The sequence below is a fragment of the Pyxicephalus adspersus genome, chromosome 4, assembly GCF_032062135.1.
Source record: "Pyxicephalus adspersus chromosome 4, UCB_Pads_2.0, whole genome shotgun sequence".
Classification (NCBI taxonomy): Eukaryota; Metazoa; Chordata; class Amphibia; order Anura; family Pyxicephalidae; genus Pyxicephalus; species Pyxicephalus adspersus.
In genome coordinates this window covers 47,277,327-47,304,287 of record NC_092861.1, presented here as the reverse complement: position 1 = coordinate 47,304,287, position 26,961 = coordinate 47,277,327, and the positions used below count along the sequence as shown (strand labels likewise).

Here is a 26,961-nt window from a genome sequence, read left to right as displayed (position 1 = left end):
CTGTTCTTACCTGCCTGATACTGCCTGGCTGTCAAATTTTGTTGTGCTTATCATTTGTTGCCAGTCAGTTGTAGCAGATTTAGTTCAGGTTTAAAAAAAATTTGGTCTGCAACTTTAACATGCCTGGGACTTCTGTGTCCAGCATATCTCACTGGCTCTTCTTCAGTTTCTTGACGGTCTAACCAACATCACTCCCAGAGCAGCTCTGATAATAAAAAAGTGTTTAATGTGTGAATGTTGGTATATGTATGTGGTGAGTGTAGGGGGTGCCAAGCAGTGTTGTTTTTGTGTAATGGTCTGCTTTCTGCAGCACCTGAATGATAAAACCTTAAACCAAGAGATATCTTTATTACTATATGCAGCCTGACTACATTAATGTAACAAATGTAATGCTATTTTTGACAAAAGTGACATGCAATACTGTTTGGAGGAAGATGAGCTAGATGAAAAAGTAAAAGGTTTCACAAAATGTTATGGGGCTATGATTCATCAGGGTTTCATTGCTGTCTGTGTCACTGGGAAGCCAAAAGTTGCCACCAGAACAGAAACAGAGGGAAAATCTTTCAATGGGTATACTTCTGGTAACAACTGTCTAAAATGGATTTACCTTACTTGAGAGATTTTCTATCCCTGGCATATTTACAGGAAATCTCTTAAATGGCAAACTAATCTGACAAGGTTTTTAAAGGGTGTATTTAATTCCTAATGTACATATATTAGAACTTCTCTATTTCTTTATCATTACATAAAGCACAGCATGATCCTGTTGGTTTGAGGTAGCAGTTTCTTTTACTGGCTCACTTTTAGGACTCACAACAAGCATGTTGTCAGTTTTAAATTCTTTATTATATACATATGTGTGAGAGGCATAGGGGCCCAATAAAAAAAAGAATAAACAACAAAAATTACCTTGCTTTCTGCATTGGTACTGGGGAATTTAAATGCAAATTGTGTTTAGCACAGTCTGTTTAAATGCCTTTGGTGACATTGCTTGACTTGAGTTCAGTTCTAGGCAATGTCATTTCGTGAATTAGTTTGTCTAGTCAATGCAGCTTTTATTGAATATGAAGTAGAGCAGCTTTAGTGATTCTTGCACTTAAATGCTTATAGAACCTTTATAGAAATGAATTTTGCTGGTTTTCATTGCACAGCCCTGGAATTTAAGGATTTATTGTGTAAGGTACTTTATTCTTTATGCCCTGATTACTTATTTTAGAGGGAACACTTAGGAAATTGCCAAATTATTTCTCCATAAACTGAGATATTTTTTTTTTTTTCAGAACTCCTGTTAATCCGTTACCAAGTAAACAATTGGATGAAGTGATATATTCACCCACTGTATCTGAGAATGAAATGGATGTGTGCAATGATTTGACAGGTTAGTATGCCCCTGCTGTATCATTATTGACTTCACTTAAGTGACTGAATGAAGCGTTAATGCGATTGACTTTGCACTAATTCTTACCTGGTTGTTACTCTTTCAAGCTGAAGAAATGGAAGCTCATGAACATTACGTGGCTTTGTTCAGAGCTGAAGATCATGTCAGGAACGATGTGATGCATGAACCTGCTTTAAAGATTGTAGAGCTGGATAAGGTATAGTGGGACCATTTAAACGCTGATTAAAGGGTGACTGAAGTAGATTGCTACTTTCATTGTTTTGAAAAACTATTTGACCATTGCACATATTTATAAAGAAAAAACTTTATCACTTAATCCCTCACCTTCTATTGTGATGGAATAAAAGACAGATGGACCATTTCCGGACTTATCTCTTGATGGGATGTGGCATAGTTGCCTTTTTTTTTTGTTCACTTCTACATTCTAACTTCAGTCCCAGAACAATAATACAGCTATAGTATTTGCTGCAATTATGGAGAAAAATATTTAGAAGCAGTAATAACACTGGTTTAAATGATGCAGTAGCACCTGGGCCCCCATAGCTAGTTGGAAGACTAAACTACACCTCCTAGCAGGGGCATTGAAGGGGAGTCTGCATATACTGACCAATGAAAATTGCTCTTTATATACAAATTGCAATTTATAAATGATTACCATATTCATGTTGCAATCAGCAATGTGGAGTATAAATCATAAAGGAAAGTGCATTTACTAATGTGGTGTATGACGTAAATATGCTACAACACAATGTAAGTATGGACTTTTAGCCAGGAGCTAAAATCAATGCAGCATTAACCTGTTTACTTATTTGAAGCAATGGCAAATTATTTGATTTCAGTAATAAAAATATATATATATCACCCAGGCTAAACTTTAAATGTGTCTTCATTCATTTATCAGTGGACAGTGGAATTAACTGATAATCCACTGATATTGGTATATTTTCCTGCACTGGTAATCCTTTTGGTAATATCATCGCTGAACACACCTTCTCTGGATTCTGAGAGGACCTAACTGCTGGACAGCCTGTATAACGTGTCCATGTCACTGCTTGCATGGCATGGACACCTGACTCTACCTTCTGTAGGGATTGGAAGCATGGGTATGTTGGATGTTAGTCTGGATATAAAATTTTAAACACCACCCACCTCTCACCATCATCACCAATAGGTGTGGCAATACAACACACTTAGTGGGTTGCTTTTTTTTTAATCCAAAGGAAACAGTTATCATTAAAAGGAAAGTTGGTTGTGTGTGCATTCCAGAGATCATGTGGGATTTTCTGATGGTAGCATTGGTTTGGAATGCTAATAACTTAATGGGAAACATTTGTAGTGCTGGGGAGTGTTGTGTAGGTGCCATGATCAGCTCAGAAAAATCTGTATTAGCTGGGATATTGCACATTGCCAAAATGTTGTTTTTTTTAAAAAAAAATCGCACAATATAGACTTGAGAAAGAAAATGAGTACAAAAGTGGCAACAAAGATAGGGGAGCTGAATTAAGACAACTTTGATCTGCATGTGTGTGTATGTTTGTGTGTATTTTTATATTAAAAAAATGTAAACCTTTATAATGTCAGTAGTTTGACAAGGTGATTCATTTAAAAATTCATTTCAGACACAGTAGAAGAATTAGCATCTAGTTAATGTGAAAGTGATTTCCTTGCTCTCATTTTCTGTAATCTACTTTGTTCATTTACTACGCATTCATCAATCATTGTATGTTGAAAACAAAGTTATAATATCAATTTCAGATGCCACTTAAAAATGTGAGTAGTGTTTGGGACCTTAGATTGAATCCCTTATTGTATGGAGAAAAGGCTATTTACTTATAATTTTATCATTAAAACAATTAGTATTTCATGTACAAATCACAGATTCTACATATCCCTTTACTTTTATTATCCATATAGCAAAAAGTGTCTGTTTGAAATGTGTCGTTTAAAATTTACACTTTGCAGTGATCTGGGGTCTATTTGAATGTACATGAGATTACTTTATAATTTACCCACATAATGGCTTGTATGGCCCAGCTGGCTGGCCTAGGCATTTTGGGCTTTCCATGAATGGAAAAATATGTCATTGATTATAAGAAGTGGTGCAGCATCTGCTTGGCCTCCATTGCTACCCTGCTAGAATCTCTTGTATTGTTCTCTCATAGCTTTTGGTGGAGTATTTTATAAACAGACTTATTACCCTTTCTTCATGGAAGAAGATGTGATTGACACCTGCTAACACCAAGATATTCTAGCAAGGAAAAGTCTGTAATAAATTAAATGCTGGTTGGAAACTGACTACTAACGACAAGGCAAACATAATCATTGCAAAAGGGGCTTTATTTAGAAACTTCTTTTAAAAATATTATTTTTTTGTATAGGAGCTAACAAAAATAATGAGCAAGTCCTTATAATTTTCTATGTGTTCATATCCTTGGCTCCTGACTAGCTTCTTTTTCTTAATGTCAGACACTTCACACCAACTTGATCTTCCATCTCTTTTGAAGCAATACATATTATCCTCTTATCTTTAGGCTATGAAGCTACCTCTTTGTTGTCTCTATCACACATATTCTGCTTTTACAAGAACAGGTAAAATAAGTGGGGAAGTCAGTGATAAACTAGACTAAAATTTCCTTTTCAACTTCATAAGCTTCCTACATTTAAATAGGAATATGCTTTACAAAAATAGATGTGTCTATCCATAGCCAATATTTCACTTTGCATTAGTACATTTTTGCTTGTAATAACCTGTATGGTGGCCTGGCAGAACACTTTATTTGCCAGTAATGTAACTCTATGATAAATGATCTACCTTTTCTATCGTACAGCCCTACCTGTTAGCCTTCAGCTTAAGAATAATCTTCAGACCCACCAGCTATGTATCACTACTCAATCACCACTCATTATGAAGTTGCACAGACCTGTACACAGTGCACTGCTTTAAAGGTTTTGCAGAAATATGCATTCATGTGAAGCCACCGTTAAACTAACATTACTTAAAATGTGTGACATTTATCATGGTTCCCTGCTAATTTGGTTAAAATGTGCCCTGATCACTTTGTGTTACATGAGTAAAATATAACTTTAAATGGGTCAGAGAGCAGGAGGATAATGCACGACCGAGCAAGCATAATTCCTGAATGTACTTTCTGGAAACTGCTGCGGTTGCTAGGCTGCATTTGATCAGTTACTATTAGTTTTAAAATGAAATATTTTCTCCTTGTGTGTGCCTCTTCTTCCAGTTACATTATTTTAGTTTTTTTCATATCTTAAATGAGCTGTTTTTCTCCTGGACACTTTTCATTTCATGGATAATGAGTAATTATGAAAAATAAGTCCTTTTATCTAGCTAAAATTGGCACCCAAAGTTTGCATGCAAGAAAGCTAAAATGCATGTCATTAATTCACAATTTGTTATATTCGGCTTTGACTCTTCATATTATTTTGTTTTCTTCAATGAATTCTAATTAAGGTATAACATTTTGTAGCTTTTTGTGTATATGTATACACACTATTAACCCAATACATGGGTTTATGTAATACCATAATACCAAGGAGGTATGCAAACTTTAGTAAATCATATTTCCTGATAATATTTCAATTTGTTAAACTATTAAAAAATGAATTCTGGTTTATTGTTTTGGGTTACTTAATTTTACTGACTATTCTTTTCCTAAAAGCAGATGATGAAGATTGTTGATGAAAACCAACCATTTGTCAACTGCCAAATACCTAATTACAGCTTAATCTGCACCTAGTGTGCTTGGCCATTATTTTGTAATCATTTTATATTTGCCTTTTTAAAAACACAATTAGCTTCAGTTTACTATGGGTTCACATTATGGAATTCAATTTACTGTTTATAACGCATGTGTTTATTGCTATATAGGAACCAGAAGGAGGACTTGAAGAGACTAGACATTTCTTGGTGACTGATGTAGAAACCAGCGAAAGGTATGTATAGTATCTTTAAAGCTGATCTCAAGTCTGTACAGCAGAGCTCACACTAGGAGAAAAGCAGCAGAAGGAACCATTCAGTTGAACTCATACTGCAGTCCTCATGTGCTAATAAGGAATATGCGGATAGGAGGCTGGGAGAAGATCTGTTATTATTACAAGTTATGTCTTCTGCCCTGTCAGACAGGCCTGTATTGTGTGACAGAACTTTGATCTGATATTGATAGAAAAGCCAGTCCTTTAACAGGTAAAATATCTCCCACATATGTATGTTCTCTGTATTTGGCTGTTAACATGGAGTTTAGATTGAACCAGTACTGTCTGTTAAATGTGTTTGGAGGCACAACAGTGAAAGTATATCGACATGTTCACGTTTTATTTAAAAGCTAGGTTGTGCTGGCAGGGTCCACGCAGTGTAGATTAACTGGATTGTGGACATAGATAAGCATTTCAATAGGTGGACTGAACTCTAGGGGTGGAGTCATGCTTTATAAAAAATACTTGTACCAAATATACAGTTGTCTAAAAAATTCAAACTTGAGGATTCTTCTCTAAATAACCTGTACATTTATCTATTTTCTACTTCAGAATGAGGAAAATTGCTATCACTAAATATAAATGATTTCAGTATTGAAAAAATTTATGTTTGAGTCAGTTTTTTAAACATCATGTTCATAAAACATCAGCAGCCAATTGTCATTGCCTTGACAGTTTATTAAGGACACCACTTGAGCCTAGACAAAAATGATTAGTGTGCAGTTATTTGGGTTAATAATCTTATCAATTAGGTTTAACTACCAATGAATGTATTTAAAATATTTTGATAGCAGGAATGTGAAAGATAATTGTATTATCAATGCTTTCAGCACAACATCCTTTATATACAATCTGTATTAACTTGTATTGCATTAAATACTAGGTCCATTTCTTAGCCACATAGTATAGTTTGGTGCCTTGATGTGAGTAGACTAGTTATTACTGCACACACCCAGGATAGCCTGTGCAGTGAGTGATAAATTACTTTTTAGGTTTTACTTGCATGCTAAGCTTTAATTATAGATTAGGTTTGGTGTCTTTTGGAGCTAAGTGTTAAATATGTAGGTCATCTTAACAACTGGAGACAGCTTAACTGTGTGGCACCAGAAAATGTTTATATAATTGCGATCTGCCTAAACAAATAGAATAATGGCATTCCCATGCCTTGTTTTCACCTCTGGCTGCCCTTATTATGTGTATATAGTACATCTTTAGGGCAAGGCAGTAAAATAGGAAAAAGGTCAAATGGTATACCTTTCCTGTTTTTTTGGATTTTACAATGCCTATAAAATATTTATTTTGCCAATCTGTACATGATACTTTGCAGTGTTCTCCCCAGCCCCTTTTAGCTGGGTGCACCACCTGGCACTTTTTAGTAACCACCCGGCTGTTTTTACGTGGTTACTGATGAGCTGGGTCAAAATACAGGGGCTGCCACAATACAGGGGCTTTATTTATTTTAAATTGTGTGGAAAAGTTCATATTTAGATTATCAGTACCTGGGTGACTCTTTATGTAATAAACATATACTCTTTATATAACAAAATCCATCCTGAAGCATGTAAGGCAATATTAGTTGTAGCTATCATTATTAGGCATTTTATTTTATAATATCACACTGGATTTTAACTTTTTAGCAAATAGAGAAACTACCAGTCCTGTCAGACTGCTAAACTATGTACCCACATTAGATGCTTGTCATCTGAAATATATGGTCATGTTCATCCTGAGCAAAAATCTGACGTGTACAGCAGTCCCCCAACATCATTTATCAATGCTGAGAATTGTAGCACAGCAGGGTGCCACCTACTCATCCTCCCCACCTCTCCTTATAGCACAGAATTGCACTGTGTGTAAAGCATTCATTCGTTCATCTGTACCTAGAAACAATCATGAAAAATCATTTCCAGTGGCAGAAATATGATGTCTATCAGATGTAGATGTCTGTAAAAGGCCTAGCCTAAATTTGGTCACAGGAAAGGAAGAGCCAGGCTACAGAGTTTTATTGCAATAAAAAGTAGTCTATAGTGCAATATGCAATGTGATGTTAAGCTGCGTACACACGTCAAATTTTTGCTCGCCCGATAATCAGCATCGACCAGATATTGGGCGAGAATCTGGCGTGTGTACAGCCCAGGTCGTTCATCGTCCGTGGATCCGTCCTGGCAGGGTGCCGCTCCGTCGTTCTCCCCCTCCCCTCTCCATAGAGCAGAACGGTGCTGTATTTACAGCACTCGTTCATGCATCGTGTAGTCCTTTTATCGTTGGAAAGGATCGTGAAAGATCCTTTCCAACGACAAGAATTGCACGTGTGTACGCAGCTTTAGACAGATTTCAAGAAATCGAAGACAGATAAATGTTGTGCTGTTTAAAACACTGCTAATTCCTGTATTGTTTATGTCACATAAAGAATTGTCATGAGTTGGTGATAGACAATGGCAGCATTTGATGACGAAGGAGCTTTAAGGTATACTTGTACTCCATTTTTTTCATTCCTGCCTTAGACATTTGCTATAATCAGTATTAAATAAATAAATAAACATTGATGCATTTGACAACATAGAAGAAAACGCAACATATTTGCAATATTGAAAAGAAGTCCTTTTTGTAATCTAGTCCTGTAGAATAATGCAGGGTAATCTTCTACCCAAATTAATTTTACATCTTGAAAATAGAAAATGGCTGAAGCTTTTGTCCCCATAATAGGCCTGTCCTGGCATTTTGTACATTATAATGTAGAGTAGACAAAACAGATATATGCTGGGGACAATTATAGAAAAAGGAGTACTTGTGATTTAGGCTTATAGGTTGAAAATCCATTTTTAATTTGAAAACAGTTATGTTTAATGACTGTGTACCTCATTTTAGAGTACCCAGGATTCTCCAGTGCTCAAAATTTTATTCTTTTCTGCTGTATGGATCGTCTGTCAAACTAATTGGAATGCAATAGATGAGTTGAGTTCTCGTCTAAGGTCATACAAAATGAAGCCTATCATTCCCACTGCGCCAGCAGTATAATTTAAATATGCAAAATTCTCTACCAGCAAAACAAATACATTACTGTAATGTTAACATTATGTCTTCAGGTTGTTTAAACCTTTGGCAGCTTCAAGCATGTTACAATGACTAAGCTCACCTCATGTGATCTTAGTAGTGAACTTTTTTTATATTGTCTTTGGTATTTGACTCTTGACTTTCTCTGTTCGCTCAAGTAAATCATAGGATTTGTTTTCTCAGTCAAGTTCAGCTACTAGGAAAAAAACTTGGTAGAAACCTGCATATTCCACATAAAACCATATATACATAGTTAATTTAGAGGAAGGCAAAACATGGTTAAACATAGTTCAATTTACTCTAGCAGGGGGAAAAATCCTTCCTGATCCAATGAGGCAATTGGAGGTCCCCTGGATAAACAGCCCCTGGTTTCATTGGTCGTGACAGTTGTCCCTAGGAGCTCATGCACCACAGTTAAATTTTCTTTACCAAAGCCCAAAAACTTAATTATTCAGGCAACCTCATTATTTCTTGCTTGTGGAAATAATTTGCTTGGGACTTTCACCCTAGCGTTGAAGTGCCCAGTGTTCTGTCTAAAAATAACACATACACACACATATATATATATATATATATATATAGGTATATGTTCCCCTTAGGTAGGAATGTAATTCAAATAGTGGATCATTGCTTCAAAAAATGTTTGGTTTAGTGGGAATTAGAAATTTTTGTACTTTGTGAGGGGATCTTTAACAGGGAATTCACATTTTTTTAAAGGCATTGTAACACAGTAGGTATTCTAAATGCATTCTGCCTATTTATAAGCAGGAGGGCAAATGTTTGGAGATCATTATTCTGAAGAAAAAAAGTAACAATTAGTTATGTGGCATGATTGATGTTGTAGTTTTGTAGTTAATAAAATAAAATTCTAGGCAATTATGAAAACAGTTACAGAATTCAAGCCCTACGAATTTGTTATATTTAAAAGCAATATTCATATTTTGTGCAGAGAAACAGAACTTTTTAGACATAAAGTAAAATTAAACTGTAAATATTTTAATAGTAAACCATTTTAAAACCACAATAAAAAATGTTGTGCGATTGTTTGTACAGCATAAGCAATATCACAAAAAAAGTAATATCATCACAAATTCTTTTCCTAAACGCTGAAAAGGGATCTCTTTTTAACATGTGGTCTCTTAATTGTAGTATTCTACATAGACATGTTTCGCGACTTTTTTCAGGATGAATCAAAAGATTTAGACACCTACGATTTACAAACATAATATATATTCAACAACATATATAATGCTTCCAATTCTAAACAATGTATAAGATATCCGTTTTACAAATTATTTAACAAATAATTTCACCATTATACTCACTACTGTGCAACACTGATAACCAAAATACAATTAATCGACCACATGTTAGAAAGAGATCCCTTTTCAGCGTTTAGGAAAAGAATTTGTGATGATAATACTTTTTTGTGATATTTTTTATGCTGTACAAACAATCGTACAACATTTTTTATTGTGGTTTAAAAATTGTTTACTAATAAAATATTTATTGTTTAATTTTACTTTATGCCTAAAAAGTCCCATTTCTTTGCACAAAATATGAATATTGATTCAACCAATTGGGATGTGGCATTGCATCTTTTAGATGCCAATATTTACTGATCAGCTAATTTCCATTGTTTTATATATTTAAAAGCAAGTTGCATAAATACCCTAACACGTTTTTGACAGTGATACAATGGGGAAATATAATATTTACTCATTTAGTATGTAAGAAGAAAAATATATAATACAGATAACATAATCTAGATAATGATTTTATTTTTGGTCGAAATTTGAATATTCTATTGTCTGTAGGTGTTGTAAAAAATTTAAATTGATCCCACCTCTTCAATAAAATAGGAAAATGTATTAGTGGTTAACTTGTAGGGTCAGTATGAAACATGTTCATATCATTCTTCATTATCATATTACAATTATGGATACTGAATTGAAAATAATCACATTAGCTGGAGGGGGTTACAGAAAGTGTAATAGTGTAATATAGAGAACAAATTTCTACTACTACCAAAATGAACTGACCCTCGGTCAGATTTTATGTTTCCCATGAAAATGGAAATACCCCATAGAAAAAAAGATGGAAATGATCTGATAATTAAAATATAAACTGGTGGAGAAGAAGGTTTGGTATGAACAACATGACCATGGAATTAATCATTTCTGCATGGGTCAACATTTAGCTGGTTCAAGATATGTATTCAATAACAGAGTGCATCTGGTTTTAAGAAAAATCTTTTGGAGCAAAATGAGTATTATTTCCTTTTACAATGATCACCAAGACTTCATATAGTATGTGTGAGTATTATTAAGTAGGTTTTATATTAGAATTGTTGCAAAGTGAATGCCATTTAACAAAGCCTCTCTTAAAAACAATAACAAAGTATTCAATCCTTATAACATTCCAAATATTGAACCACAATCCTTTATGTAAGTCTGTACATTTATAACTTTTTGGTAGAGGTTTCCTACATTGAGTTTATCATCATGTTCCACATCCCAATACAAATTACCACTTTAATACTTAAAAAAACAAAAAAAAACAAAAAAACTATTGGGGCTTTTAAGACACTATATACGCAATTCAACATTTCTCTTTACAAAAAGATTTGATCATATGATTCTAATGCATTTGATTTAATAAAAATGACCAAAAAATCTTATAAAAACATTTTGTTTTAAAAACAACAAAAAACTACTAGCATGTATACAAACATACATGCTTTCTTTAACATACAACTAACAAAGACATGCTATCCTCGATGCGTTTCGTGGGTTACGTCCACTTCTTCAGGAGGAGAGAAAAATGTAATCATGAAACCCTAGTTCCTTCAATTGGACAGTTGGGAGGCAGGGAGAGTGGCAAGGAGCAATACACGGGATAGAACCACAAAATCCACCATACTTTCATCAGAATTCCTGTGCGCTTCCAAAGTCACACCATTATTGCTGCCCTTTATTTCCAAAAGGGTTCCTGTGCGCATCCAAAGTCACCTTTGTTAATGCTGTGCCTTTTTTTTCAATAGTGAGGCCATAAAGACTCCCATTAACCTTCACAGCTCAAAAGACCAAACTAAACAACCAACATGCCAGAGTGTACGAATCTCCAGCTCCTTTATGTAAGTCTGCCTAAAATATATGGATAGCATAATAACCTATAAAAACATGCCCTTGTGATACTATGAACAATACTACATTTATTCTGAATAAAGAATATTATGAACATTATTATCTCTGGTCTATGTGATTAAATTGGCAGGAATGCTACATAACTGTTCATGTAAAATATCAAATATCTGAATGCTTTCATGAAACAGTGCCAGGTAACATTCTTTAAGTCACTGATTTCCATTAACCCAGTAACATTAGTTCCATTATTTAAGGGAATGATAAAAAGATACTTTCATATCAAAAGCAATATTGATCACATATGTGAAGTATCAAAGGCTTTATTCAAATGTAGAGAAGTAATTTACAGCTTATATAATGTGAATGACTATAGAACTATGTACATTAAGTTGATAAAACTGATCCAAAGGAACGGATATGTTTTATAAACCAAGGTACTGGTTTTTAGCTGAGAATACAGGAATCCTGCTTTGATCTGAATATAAACCAAGGGTATAAGATGTGGCAGTTACTGCTAACACCTAAAACAGCAATCAATACAGATGCTAATACAGTCTATTAAATAAATGCATCATTGGTAAAGTTTTTTCTATAACAATAATTTAAAGGAAAATAAAACACGGGTTTAATGAACTACACTCTTTATAGGTTTATACCATAATCTTAGGAACTAAAGAAACACGATTAGGACTCAATAATAGCTGAAACATTCTGTGCTCTAAGTGAGGGACATGCTCAATACAAATATGGCAACAGTGGTACTAAATGCTTATCTAAAACAGATAATCCATTACCACTATAGATTGCTTTCAGAAAAAGCTGGATGCTTTTTCAGAAGCACAGATTATATCTAAGTAATCAAGTTTTAAAGTAAAGACAACAGAGACTGTTGACCAGGAAGAACAGAGACTGTTGACTAGAAAGAAGAGCAAATTGAAACAGACTTTATAAGGCCTTCCTCTGGATCAACTATGTCTATAAGCTTTTATCAGGGATATGTTTTTTTTCCCTAATAGTTGAACTCAATGGACATATGTCCTGTTTCAACCTAACTATGTAACCATGCAATTTGACAAGACTTTGCCTTTTTCATGTAGTCAGATATAGGGCCATATTCCAAACCAGCAGGTATTTTTTAAGGCTGCTCTTAGGCCCATCTCTAGAGCTCTATATAATGTTAACCTCCCCACACAGCACAACAGCCCCTGTCCCCCCAAACAGCACCACATACACCCTACCATACAAAGAAAAAATGATCTCTATTACCAGCATCATAATTCACCCCTTTGGCATTGTTATTATTGTTATGTATATGTATAGTCCCATATATAGTCTTGTTGCTATGTTACTAATTGTCCTTCAAACGAGTTCACAATGTAATGTCCCTAATATAGTCATAGTCTATGTTGTTCAGGTACAGAATAGATTGAGACATCCCAGCTTGTCAGATAATCCTTAGGTGAATTCTGTTTGACTCGAATTACGTACTTTTTGCTGAATATTTGTAATACATTTTCTAATCTGTATGATAAGGCTCCCTCTTCAATAGAAGTATAATTGACAAACATTTTTTGCTTTATCTAAATTGTTGACTATAATTAGATATGAGAACTAGCATACCTGTTGGCCAGTGTTAGAATTTGGCTGTTATGTGCAATGGTCAGACTGATAGGCTATAGCATTTTATTTTTCAAAGCACACATTTGTTTTAGGTTTGCTGCCAAATCCCTGCATGTATTCATTCATATGTGTTAATTTAGCCTCAGGATTATTGTTAGTTTCCAAATAAATACATTTGGTTGAGGATATTTTCTAATACGTTGTGCATACTGAAAAAGCTGTTCAAACCTTGAACAAGTCAATTGAATTACTTGTCATTAGTTCAGACATTTTAATTTATGTGTTAAACTCTGAAGAAGAAAAATGTCACTTTGATTTTCTTAGATTTGTATTGTGTTAACATCTTTCTATCAGGTATCACAGGATGATAGAGCAATCATCTGCCACATTAGGTCTAAATCCTCTTAATTTGAAGGTAATCAGTACAATATAGAAACTATCCTACTTCTTTTCCATATCACTAATTCCTACTGTGTATGTAGGTGTTTGTATCTGATGGTGCTACGAACTTTAGATTGTATTCTTCTTTGGAGGGAAGCATTGACTGAATGGTTGACTATTTTTAAAAAGCATATAGGAATATTTTAGTGCTTTGTAGATGACACAAAACAATAAAAAGACAAAAAACAGTCATTTTAACGGTAATATATAAGCCTTTTCTGAATTTGTAAGTAAATGTGTTGTACCAAGGGTCTTTGAAGTTCTTTGGCAAACTCATAGGCCCTGATTTATTAAATTTCTCCAAGGCTGGAGAGAATACACCTTCAGCAGTGAAGCTGGGTGATACAGCAAACCTGGAATGGATCTGGTCCAGGATTCAAAATGTTTGCTGGCAAATAGCAAATGATTTTTAAAAATCCATTCCATGTTTTCTGAATCACCCAGGTTCACTTCTGAAAGTGTATTCTCTCCAGCCTTGGGGAGCTTTAGTAAATCAGGGCCATAATCTCATAAAATCTTTTGTATTTGAAACTTTGTCAGAGAGTTGGGAAAGTCTTTTAAGATGCAGCTGACTTTTTGTATCTTGGACTGGAAAGTAGTTATTGTGCGTAAACCTTGTCCATGATCCTGATTGATATCTTCATGTAATTTACTGAGTTGAAACACCTGTTGCTGCATTTTTCTCTGCAGCAGGATATATATTGTTGTCAGCTCCATAAAAGTCTATAGTTCTTTCCCTTGTGAACAGAGCAGGGCAGGAAGTTGAACTACATATCAATTGCAACACAGTAATTAAAGTCCCCATGAAATAGTTTAGAAAACACTAGCTTAGACCAATTTATGAAAAGTTGGCGAACACAAAATAAGGCAATATAAAACATGTTTAGATGTGCTTTTTATTTAATGTACCAAAGCTTTAGTGTACAATTTTGTGTATGAAACAAGTCAAATTTATATTACTACATCTCATCTACATTTGTAAGAATAAAAGAGTAAGGTAGTCAATGTGAGTGTCCTGGAGTTAGAGATACACCAGTATCAACTGCCTGTAACAAGTATCTTATAGGTTGTTTGATAACTATTTTGAAGAACTGAGCAGGTGACATATCAGACAAGAAAGCAATTGGGGCAACTGTTATAAACACAGCACCCTTTACATTCTGTGCATTGTGGAGTAAGCATTCTCAGTAAAAGAATTGTCTCACTTTGCATTTAGATTATATGTTTGTTCATAATAGATCTGTCGTATTATCTCTGACTGAACACGATAAGAATACTTAATTTTTGTCTTGTAATCATGAAAGATGCAAATAAACAGCTTTTCCTAAGATTCTGATCAATTTATCACCTTCATTCATTTTATTTAGTCATTATACTTAGATAAAATGTCAAATAGTTTGCCTTTTACTTATTTTCTCTATTTGGTGATAATATTTATACCCGACAGTATGCGACATGCAATGTAATCTTACATGTTTATGTTAAGCCAGCCATGGATAGAAAGATTTGTTATTAGAAAATTAGGAGTAGCAAAATACTTGCTAGAAGAACATTTTTTTCTTTATCATAGAAAGAGGAACGATTAGCTCTTTTAAGTTTAGTGATCTTAGTTGTGTTGTGCTAGCTCTTTGTCATATTGAGCTGGTTTCTGCCTCAGTTACAGGTATTTGTTCTGTCCCTGTCATATCTCATTGCTAAATGCTGCATTATTGCCAGAACCCCTCCTCTTGCCAGGCCTATTGTCAGTGACTCCTCAGGCAGGTAGCATGGGATCATTCGGAATACGGAGTCTAAGTTTTGCTGCTGGATGTCACCAGGTTGTGGCTCTCGGGGTCACCCTACCTGAGGAGGAAGCACGAAGCAGCCTTGGTGTGGAGACAGGCGAATGTTGTCCTGGTCCTGCAGAATGGTTTAGCCAGGATAGCCACTATTGTGACACTTATAGTGACTTTATTCTGTTCTGATGAGCCTTTCCCTTTTGGTTTCTGGTAGGTATTTTAGAATAATCATACTGATAAGTGGTGGCAGATCCCATGATGGGGTTTCTTCTATGATCTCACTTGTACCTAAGGCAGGATCTTTCAGCCCATGTTTGAGCTTGGTTCAAATATGGGTAATATATACCAAATATGGGCTGTGGTATAACCTGGTATTTATTTACATTTTTGCACCTGCATATTATGTAAACTGGGTATAGGTCCAGATGCCCTCTAAAAACATTTTACCAGAGATGAGACAAGCACCCACATGGGCAGGAATGCTTTAGGAGGGTTAACTGTTTTTGTAGAACCTCAAGGCACCAACCCAGTTCTGAAGGGCATGGTAGTAGCATGGCAGTGAGCTGCACACTCACTATACTTTTGTTTTAGGAATACCAGCCAGAAGTACAGACTGGTTCGTTCTAAGGGGGTTGGACATGCTGTTTTTTTTAAGTAACTTAAGCAGACCAGTACTGAGAGATTAGGTAAGCATTTATTGCTGACCTGGTTGTAAACAAAACACTTACCTGGCTGGTGTTCTCATCCTCTTTTTTTAAAATCCAGGGAATTAGCATACATTAGAATGAGTTCAGCAGCAGTTGCTTTCATAATTTCTCAATATAGGTCCATTTTATTAAAAAAAGACATTTAACCTTTAAGACATTTCTCACATTTGGCCTCTTTAAGACTTGCGGTGCACTGCAGGGTTGTACTACATACTCAATCATGCTCTCAGCAGCTCCCATTCCACTGTAAAAGGGGTGGGTGGGAACTTCTCTGAGCAAGCATTTGCACATAGTTGCATTTGCATTGTACTTGCAAAAGGTTGGGGCATGGTTCCCGAAAGAGACATGTTGCTTTTGGCCATGTCGTTGTTTGTTTTTTCTTTTCTTGAGGAAGAGCCTTACTCAACCACACGACAAAGCAATTGATTCTAAAAACTGCTCCCATGGGCAAAAAGGGGTGCATAGGACCAGCTATTCTCACAGTTTTCAACCACAAGGGGCCTTGGTGCTGAAACAGTGTAAACATTTCCAGTACTATGGAGAGCTCCATCTGGTAAATTCACCTTGGAGGTCTTTTGACAGTTTACTGTGAAGCTGTCCATATTTGCAGGGCGCACAATAATAATTATTGTAGAAATGTAATGTTGGCCAGTGTGCCTATATTGGTACTTTTTTAGTAGAGTATAAGGTGTGTAATTTACTAGCTATTAACCTTTATTTTGTGAATAAAATATGATACCACATGTAAAACCTATTATTATTATTGTTTTACTACTATAGGTTTTGGGAGCCTGCAAATCAAAAACAAGCACTGGATTCTGCAAGACTGTCTTCTGAGTCACCTGTTTGTTTAGCACTAAAGCACAGAGATACTCCTCTGCTATCAACTTACTGTGTTGATGAACAACACGTAAAATCTTTGCAGGATAACACTTATGAGAAAGGTAGTATATTGTCATAAAAGGTGAATGCTTTATTTACAAGAAATGTGCAGTTTTAAATTATAAGATATACAAACATTTTTCCATGTATCTCTTTATAAGAAGTAGTAAAAGATAAAGGGAGTGCCAGGCAGTGTGCAAATATTTATGGCAACCCACAGCCTATCCAGCATCCTCTTGACTACCTTGGCTGTAGTGCATATAATTGTGTTGTGCAGAATGACTAAGAGTAGTGGCAGAGAAGTATAGCAGTAGAGGGAAATGCAATGTTTTCTGAGAGCAATGTATTGGAAAAACAACACAAATGTAGGAAGAAAAGTAGTAAGTGAAGTCTGAAAATACCAAATAGAGAACTTTGTCTACAAAAGAGGAAAGCACACTATATGAAAAGTCAGTCAGAGTCTTTTTAAAGGTAAATTAGCAGTGAATTCTTCCAAGAAGATGCAGACAGTGTTTTAGTATTTTATCTTGTCGTTTCTATCTATATTGTTAGGTTAGGAAAAAATGATATAAGGTTACAAAACTACCATGTGTTTTTATTGATTGAAATAACCCTTACTTTGGGTAATGTAATCTTGACTCTTGTATCATCCACACACCTGAACCAATGACTTGGTGTTATTGCCCTGAAAGAATTACCTACTACCTACTCCATGTACAGGTTAGCTACAATGGGAGATACAAGTGACCCCATAGCATAGCCTTGTTTCTGCCTGTAGAAGTTATCCTTATTTTTAAAAAAGGCGTTGTTAAGACAAAAGTCCAGCAAGGAAAATACTTGGTCAGGTTTGAGGTGTGTTCAACTGTTAAGAGTCTTATCTTGCTTTAGAAATTTCTTACAATCTGATTAGCCTCTTCAGTTGATATATTGTTAAACTGGGATATAACATTATTGGGATCAGGACCCCATTGTCTCTTATTGCTCTAACTTTCTTATCATGAATAATAATCAGAAAATACCAATATTTTTTTTTTAAAAATAATTATAAGATCATTTTTTTCTGATGATTATTTCCCAACCAAATATGTTACAATATTCAAATAGGATGTACATTGTATGATAAGTGTAGTAAAGGAGGGCTGAGGGAAAACAAAATATTTTCAGCAAAAGAAAAATTTCAAAAAATCCATTCCCAAAATAGCTTATGGCTGACTGACTGGTAAATATTTTGGAACATGTTACTATAAGTAGGTACACTCTCTTCCATTTCTATGGTTTTACATTTTAGGGGATAATAAATACAATCGTCTCGTCCTTAGCAAGTTCTAAAATAATTTAAATCAAACATTAGGTATAAACCAACACAAGTTCTACCATGTTATTATGTATTTAGCAAAATTAAGCCAAAAGAAGCCATGTGAGAAAAGTATAACTTATAATTCAGTAGCTTGTAGAACTACCTTTCATATGGCTTAGTAATTCACATTGATGTGAAGAAAAATATGCCCACTCTCTTTACAATACTGATTCAGTTTATTGAGGTTTGCAGACATTCGTGTATCCACACATCTCTTAAGGTCCAACTACAGAATTTTGATCATTGAGCATTTTGACTAGATCATAAACAGTACCTTGACTGTTTTAATTGCAGTTATTCTGTTGTAGATTTGCCAGTGTGCTTTAGTTGCCCCTCCGATGTCCTCAAATTTGACTTCAGAGGTATACAGACAAGTTCATAGTCGACACAGTGACTGCAAAGGGGCCCATGTCCCATGGCTAAAACAAGCCCAAATCATTATCACTCCACCACCATGCTCGACAATTGGTAGAATGTATTTTGAATCTGCTGGGTCGTAAACCCCTGGCAACCCTCTCTAATGTTTTCCTGTTGTGATTGATCTTATTCACTGTATAACAATGGACTCTGTGCTGGAAAGGTCATTATAACCTTTTCCAGATTTTGTTTGCAAAAATTGCTTCTCTAAGATCCTCCCTTCTTGGATTTGTGTTCACACACATCTGCATGCTCCAGACCAGCAAAGTGCCAGATCTCTGCTTTTTTTAGATGTCACACTTAATGAATAAATCAGTGAATTTTAGTAGTACCAGGCTACTATGTACCCTCTTGTTCCTATGAAAGTGGAAAGGTTTATTTTGCACTGCTTCTGTGTGTTGCCTTAGTCTTTGTGAGATAAATATTGAAAAAACATGTCATGTGTTATTGTTCATCTGAGGTTGGATTTATTTTAGGACCTGCTAAGGACCAGATGATTTTTATTATGGTATGTCCTAATACATCTTTACCTGTAGAGTTTTTTTCCGCACGAACCTATATATATATATATATATATATATATATATATATATATATATATATATATATATATATATATATATAGGTATAACGTGTAAACGTATATATATAGGTATAACGTATAACGTATAATATATATATATAACGTGTAAAAGATTTTTACTTATTCTCTGTATATGTGTATAAGTCATAGGCCAAGGAGTGCTTTTATTTCTTGCTGATAACTATAACAGGATCTTTGCACTTGACCAAAACTAGTTTGTATTAGTGCTCGCTTTAAGATGGGCTATATAATAAACCAGGAATGATTTATGTATGTTTTAATGTGCCTTGCGTTACCTCTCAGAACAAGATAAAAGATTTTCTCACAGAGGAGTAATTGAAATGTAATTGAAACTTTGTATTCTTCAAAAATCTACTTGTGTTTAAAGGCTCCTGGGAACACAATGCATAACTCCTCTCAAGCCTGCACAGTATGTTACTCAGAGGAGCCATATTCATGTCCTAAATAAACAGGCAATGTCCATAAACAACAGTAACTGAGGCTCTGGGGAGTCATGCTGAAATGACGTGTAATGAGCAAACAATAGGGCAATCATACTGCTTCTAGAAGATGAAAATAATCTGCAGATATTAAAGGAAAAATACGTGCCCAATGTGCAAATCATAATCATTAGGAACCCCATACTAGCATAGCTGTTTGCACAGGCAAGAAAAGACAGTCCCTTATATTCCAATATAAAGGTGTACTATCTATTCCTCTCAACACTTCCTGCTTCTCAACCCAGCCATTTTTTTCTGTTGCTGCCATTTAACTACTTATGACAAAAAGTGCAGTGATAGCAGAATATCTTTTAATTGTGGATATTTGATTGGCAATATTATGTTTCTTCAGAAGTTCGACATCTAAAACTAAAATCTTTTGCACTGAACAGATAGAGAGATGTGTAAATATGCTAAGATCCTCCCCCAAACTAGGGTATCTGTCAAGGCTTTTAGATTTAATAAACCAGATTTATTAAAGCTCTCCAAGGCTGGAGAGGATACACTTTTATCAGTGAAGCTGTGTGATCCAACAAACCTGCAATGGATCTGGTCCAGGATTCAAAACATTTATTAACAAACAGCAAATGACTTTTAGGATATCTATTCCAGGTTTGCTGGGTAACCCAGTTTCACTGTGGAAAGTGTATCCTCTTCAACCCAAATCAGCCCAAATGTAGGTTTTGGTAACTCCAGAATCCAAGTCATTGGATCCAGATATGTAGGCCAGAAAAAGTTGCATTTTTCGAACGTCCTGCACAGGCAAGGGAAACTGAAATATCCAGGTCACCCTGGTAACAAACGTGGAGCTGTGGATGCTGCTTAACAAAATTTGACAATTAGACGCTGGTCCTTTTCCCGATCTGGTCCCGTGTCGTCCTGGGGCTGCCATCTTCACTCTTCGCTTCCTTCTCTTTCCTTTGTGCTTGTGCAGGTGCGAGATTGGGTGACGTAGCCCGCTGTAAAGGGGAAAAAAAGAGAGCCGAACTTCCTACGCTTGGGTGAGAATGGCAACTCTTTCTTTTAATAGAAAAGATGCCCCTTCTGCGCGTGTCAGAAATCTTGAACTCGGGCAGAAGGAGCACCCAGAGCCTCCTGGGATGCATGACGTAGGTATCCTGGGAGGCTCTGTGCTCCCATTCAGTCTTGATCACCTCAGCACACTTTTTAATTTTTTTTAAAGTTTAGGTACGCTTTAACAGTGAGATATAATGGTGGTTGGTAAAATAGTTTTTGCTTATTTTTGATTAAAGAGAAATACTTGGTACTAAACTCATACGGCTGAAAATATTTCCATGATCCTACCAATTAGAACCCTATCACTGACTACATATATTGTAAAACTGGACATTACATAAAGCTAATGAGGCAGGTCCAGTTACCCCATCACAAGGTAAAAATATATAGGCTCTAATATTTTGACATTTTTTTATGATGAAAGTAAAAGCAGTTGCAGCTAGAATCTTTTCCACCTCTGTGAGTGCCACTGATATTGAATTCATATTTATGCATTGGTTAATTACAATTACAAGAATCATGACTAGAAAAAAGTAATTTACCAAGCTCTGTACTTGTTAAATGATTTTGTTTATTTTTAGCTTTTTTCCCCAAATATAAGGGCAACTACTTTAGGGATATAAGGTAAAAATTGTGTCAAATAAGCCAGATTCCCCTTTAAACTTTTATTTAGTTTGTTATGTCAAATGAACCACAGGAAATAAACATTATATTTGAGAAAAAATTCAGCCAGTTTAACTGTTACAGACACATTCTTTGTAATAAACTAATTAGGGCAATTAGTTGTGCAGTGATGCAAGCTGCTCTTTCTGTTTTTGTATTTGACAGTAAGTATTTCAGAGCATCGTTAATGTTCTGAACCAAAAAAAAGAGAAGTTGCTAAATTTGTATTTGAAGTTTGAAAGTTTGTACATATTAATTGTTTTACCAATCTGCCAGATCCATTATTTTCATCCAGCACATTGCTCATGATAGACTGCGCTGTTGTCTGGGGAAAACATGAGTGTGGCAGGACAATTAAGCAGTTGACAGCTATGTATACTCTTTTAATGCATTCAATACAGATCATCTTCTTACAGCATCACATTCTCAAGACAGCAAATCAATGAAGTACAAAAGCTTTAAGGACAGCCAGAGCTTGGATGCAGCTTTAATGGTGAACGTGCCCCAGGTAAAATTACATAACATATTTTCACTCTGTTTCTTCTCATATTTGTTATAAATATGATGCTTGTAACGAAAATGTTTTGTGGAGGAATTAAAGATGCTGGTGCTTTGTATTGTATGATAGTTCTGTGGTGCAAAGCTTGTTAAAGGAACAGCTCAAGTGGAACTAAGCACAGACAGAACGACTTATGTATAAAAATGAAAGTGATAAATGGGCATTAGGTGCGCATTCCCTGTCCATGCATTTTCAAGCTTTACTGTCAGGGTGCTGCTTATATAAGTCTTCTAGGACATTTCTATATGGATGTAATACCAGCAAAACATATGTTGCCTTGATGTAAATGTTTTTAGAACAGAAAAAGTATAAATGCCTTCTCTAGTTTTACAATAATGCTAACAGGATGTTGAGCTTATTGTGAGACTTTATATACACATGGCTTTGGGTTCTGAAGTTGGACAGCTCTGCCATAGATCATATCTACCTAATAACGTGTTCTGTCAATTTCTGTCCATGCTCTCACTCAATGTCAAGCTGTACACTTTGGGCTGATAGTTTAGTCTTTCTTCATGTGAAATATTATGTTTGACAAATTTACTTATCTAAAGGTAAGTGTCCACAAGCGCTCTTTTCCAAAGCTAATGGCAGGTTGGAGGTTGCTGTTGACCTGCTTTTTTGTGCTGTATTTCTTTGAACACAGCATGTCTCATACAGGTACTGTAGGCAAAGGCGGTAAAACACAGCCAACTCTGGTGCAGCATGTCAAACAAATGACAAGTTTTCCCTTGCTAAACTCCTATAGTTCTTGTGCAAGACACCTACAACACTAGAAAACTTCCGCTATAAATTAGCTGCCCAGATAAACAGGTCTTAGAAAGGTTGTTCATAGTGAACAAGCAGTCATGTGTAAAGGTTTGTCCACCACTAATAGGATCAGATGAACTCTACTGCACCACACTTCACCACTAACAGCTACCTTTCCACCATGTACATAATCAGAAACTTCATTGGTTTAGGGTTAAATGATCTAGTTTTAATGATGTGGTGAACAAGGAAATATGAGTAAGGTTAAGGCATAGTGAGATTGGAATCAGAGAGAAAGAAAACTGTGGCACAGGGCAAATAGAAGCGTCATGGGGCTCAGTCTAAGGGTCGGTACCCTGCTAGCCCAGTGACAGAGGGGGAACAAAAAACAGCTGAACTGAAGTAACATATGTAGCGGATGTAAGAGCAGGTACACCACTCTGACTCTGAAAGTGGGTCAAGAAGAACTGAAAGTGAAATCTGAATGTTTTAAAGAATTGGTTAACAAGAGAAGATATTAGGAGGAAGACAGGTGCACCAACACCATCAGTAACTGAAAGCTACACTAGGCAAAGAGAATGTGAAATAAACTGCATCATAACAGGAAACTAAGCTAATCAGGACATACGCTGTTACACAATGCCATGCTTAGGATTCTTGGGAGTAAAAGTTAGGGTCTCCGGAGCATGTTTTGTTACACAGCAGCCTTGAATCTGAGAGCACCTAGAAGAGGATACAGATAACAGCAGCAGGTGCTGAACTAAAAAGGTGAGCAGAAGGGCCAAGAGGCCCTGCAACAGAAGAAGATTCAGCTGAGCCAACAGAAAATATTAGGATGATGAGCAAACCAGTCATGTAAAAAAATGACACCTTAAAAACTGATAAAATACCATCCCCATGGACAAGCAGGCAAGCAGGATTATCCTAACAGGGTGGCTGTTGCAAATTTCACACCAAATATCTTGTTTCAAATAAAGAAATAGAGTCAACTATAGCAGAGGTAATACCATAAGCCCCACTACATCAATGTAACAGAATATGCAACACAGAAACAAGTATTACAAAATGTATTTCTATAAGAATTTTATTAAAATTTGTTAGTTCCCTGGAAAAATTCTGTTTTATTTTGGAATAGGACCTCAGACAATCTAGGAGCTATAGAGGAAGGCAAGCATTACTCTAGCAAAGGCCCTGATTGTCCTGTTTATTCAGTTTCTGATAAAGGGAGGTTACCTAAGGCTGTAAACAAGTAACAGGATTTATGTGCAAGACGTCAGCTGTAAAAAAAAAAAAAAAAAAAATCCCACAATAACAAAATTATCTTGATTATTATCAGTTTACTAATCTCCTGATACCTTTAAATGTACAACTATAAAAACACTGGGTTTGATTTATTATTATAGATTGTCATTGAAGAACCTGGGCAATCCAGCAAACCTGGAACGGATCTTCTCCAGGATTGACAGTATTTACTAATAGCAAATGGTTTTCAAGAAATGCATTCCAAGTTTGCTGAATCCCCCAGTTTCACCCATGATAGTCTTCTATCTTCTTTATCAGCTTTAATAATTCAGGCCTGTTATACTATATGTATGTATGTGAGATTTAGGTTTGTTAGCTCTTTCCTGTTATACTAGTATAACCTGTGCTTGATTTTATTACATGTTATGTCATGTTCACATTCAAATTGTATGGCTGGAGCTTTTTATGTTTAGCAACACTGTCTTTATCATCTCTTTAAACATTGACATGAGTACATATGGCAGTCTGTGACAAGGATATCAGCTGCAGCACTATAGATAGTCAGTGTGTGACAAATCACATTCATATTCAAATACTTTCACTCTAAATATTGCTGGATTCTTACATCCTCTTATATTCCTATTGGAGTGGAGGAACGTTAATGCTGTGCCTATGCAGCAAATAAAATAGTGACCTTAATTTCTCTGAGTGCTTCAATTTTCATTATATCCCACTTGCAGTGGATTCCATGTAGACAATGAGTATCTCTATCAAGTGTTTTGTCATAGAGCTGTAAGTCTTACTCTTTGTGACCTCTATTACGTACTATTCCTGCACCAGGAGACCCACTGGTTTGGATAGAGCAAATTAGCATTAGATAGCTGGTTAAATGCTGCTGGGATTTCTGAAAACGTGTAATCTTAAATATTAAAAAAATCCAATGTATTTCCCTGTATACTGCTGCTAACTATAAACTTAATGAAGTTGAGTGTGATTTGTGTAAGTTGATCCTCAGGCAAACAGCTAAATGTGCAGCTAAAATACATGTTAGCTCTCTGAAAAGTTTTTGACAACAGCAGCCGGGTCAACTAACTCAATCCTGTTTGCTAATAAGGCAATTGAATCATGACCACATGTAAAAATTATCACTGCTCATTCTGTTCTTTGGTCTGGTCTTCTAGGTCCTAGTAGTAGGATAGAAGCATTGGGCCTGATTTAATAAAGCTCTCCAAAGCTGGAGAGGATACACTTTTATCAGTGAAGCTGGGTGATCCAGCAAACCTGGAATGGATCTGGTCCAGGATCACTCAGCTTCACTGATAAAAGTGTATCCTTTCCAGCCTTGGAGAGCTTTAAGAAATCAGGCCCACTGTGCCAATAAATCAATCCTGACTGGTTAATCTTGCTGCCCCTTACTCTTAGTTTTTTCTGAGGGTTTATCGGAAAATAATGCACTTCTCAGGTACATATATAAACTATATTTAAAAATAAAACAAAAACATCTTCTAACCATTGTCCTAAATATCTAAGCTTTAATATTTTTAAGCAAATTACAAATGTTTGTGATCGTAACCAATCGGCAAGGGAAGGCAAATTATTGACTGCCCTCAAGCTGGGCTTTCCCCTTTCCCAATTTTGGAATTTAGTCCAGGTTAAGTTTGCCTTTGAATCAGTTAGACTTTGTAGAAGGCTAGACTGGATAGATGGTGAATTTTTCAGTGAGTATTTTTTTTCAGCTTGAGAATGATATTTTGTTTTTATTGTTTTTTATAGAAACTCGAATTATGTTTAAAGTGCAATCTTCTTGTATCTTAGGAATTTCATGAAGTTGTCCTTAGAGAAAAAAATCAAACATCAGACTATCAGGGTCTGAAAGGGTTTTTCACTTTGGAAACCGACCATAAAGAAGTAAAAAATGACCTCCATTCTCCACGGATCTCTGAGCATAAGTTTGACGTAGCTGAGGAGAGCATGTGTACAGGTAAGAACAGATGGGTAATGTATATACATATCCTGAATATAAACAGAGGTAGTTAATTTTACCTGAGAATAATGTGGCTGTCACTGCTAACACTTAAAAAAAGTATTCAATAGACATGTCAAGAATTTAACATCAATAAATCTATCTATGGTGTGTTATTTTAAACATTTTTTTAACAGGGAAATCAAATGGACTTCGTATATCTTTTTCTCCCTTTTGCAGGTTAAAGTATTTTGTGATATGATGATTCACTTGCTGGTAAATGATCTTTTGTGCATAGTTGTTGGCTACAAGTGGATGGTGTTGTGTAACTCTTGTATACTAAACTGGAAGAGTTTTTTACATACTTTACAGTTTGTTACATACTTTACATGGACACATGTCACCATCTACAGGTGTGAACTGATTGTGAAACAAAACTCCTTTTTTGGTATTTTGGTAAAATGATTTATTGCCTAATGCGACGGACAGGCACATCTCTCTGTCTGTATGGCATTTCTGTCCCCCCAAGCAATAGGCTGCAGGCCTTTCTGTGATTCCGTGACTCCGATCACTGAGTCAGTGGTGGGGGTGGGGGGTTGGGGATGGTGGCTTTGAATGCCAATCTCTCCTTTACACATGCACATATGGTTAGTAAATGTGTGGCTTGGTGTGGTGGTTGGAGGACATCAACCAAAAGTGTTTATCCTGCTGTATAAAGAGAAGAACATAGTAGTTTAGAAGGGTTTTTAGAAAGGGTGTGCATACTAGCTTGGTCTAAATAAAAGAGGATAAATTCGGTCTATATAAAAGACTTCGGTCTATATAAAACTTCAACCAAAACTTTGTATTATGGATGAAGCATAGAAAGCTTGTAGCCAATGGAGACCCAAACA

At 35.6% G+C, this 26,961-nt stretch overlaps 1 protein-coding gene across 2 annotated transcripts in view; it reads left to right on the top strand.

Annotated features, from left to right (window-relative positions):
• ZBBX (zinc finger B-box domain containing) overlaps nucleotides 1-26,961 on the top strand; it is a 77,099-nt gene that overhangs the window by 28,090 nt on the left and 22,048 nt on the right. The window contains exons 9-15 of one of the 2 annotated variants that reach the window (XM_072408054.1): nucleotides 1,281-1,378; nucleotides 1,486-1,595; nucleotides 5,289-5,353; nucleotides 11,490-11,582; nucleotides 16,919-17,082; nucleotides 21,974-22,065; nucleotides 25,921-26,086. In XM_072408054.1, coding sequence (XP_072264155.1) covers nucleotides 1,281-1,378; nucleotides 1,486-1,595; nucleotides 5,289-5,353; nucleotides 11,490-11,582; nucleotides 16,919-17,082; nucleotides 21,974-22,065; nucleotides 25,921-26,086 — 788 coding nt within the window. The remainder of the gene's footprint in view (nucleotides 1-1,280; nucleotides 1,379-1,485; nucleotides 1,596-5,288; nucleotides 5,354-11,489; nucleotides 11,583-16,918; nucleotides 17,083-21,973; nucleotides 22,066-25,920; nucleotides 26,087-26,961) is intronic. The other variant, XM_072408055.1, reaches the window with a different exon arrangement.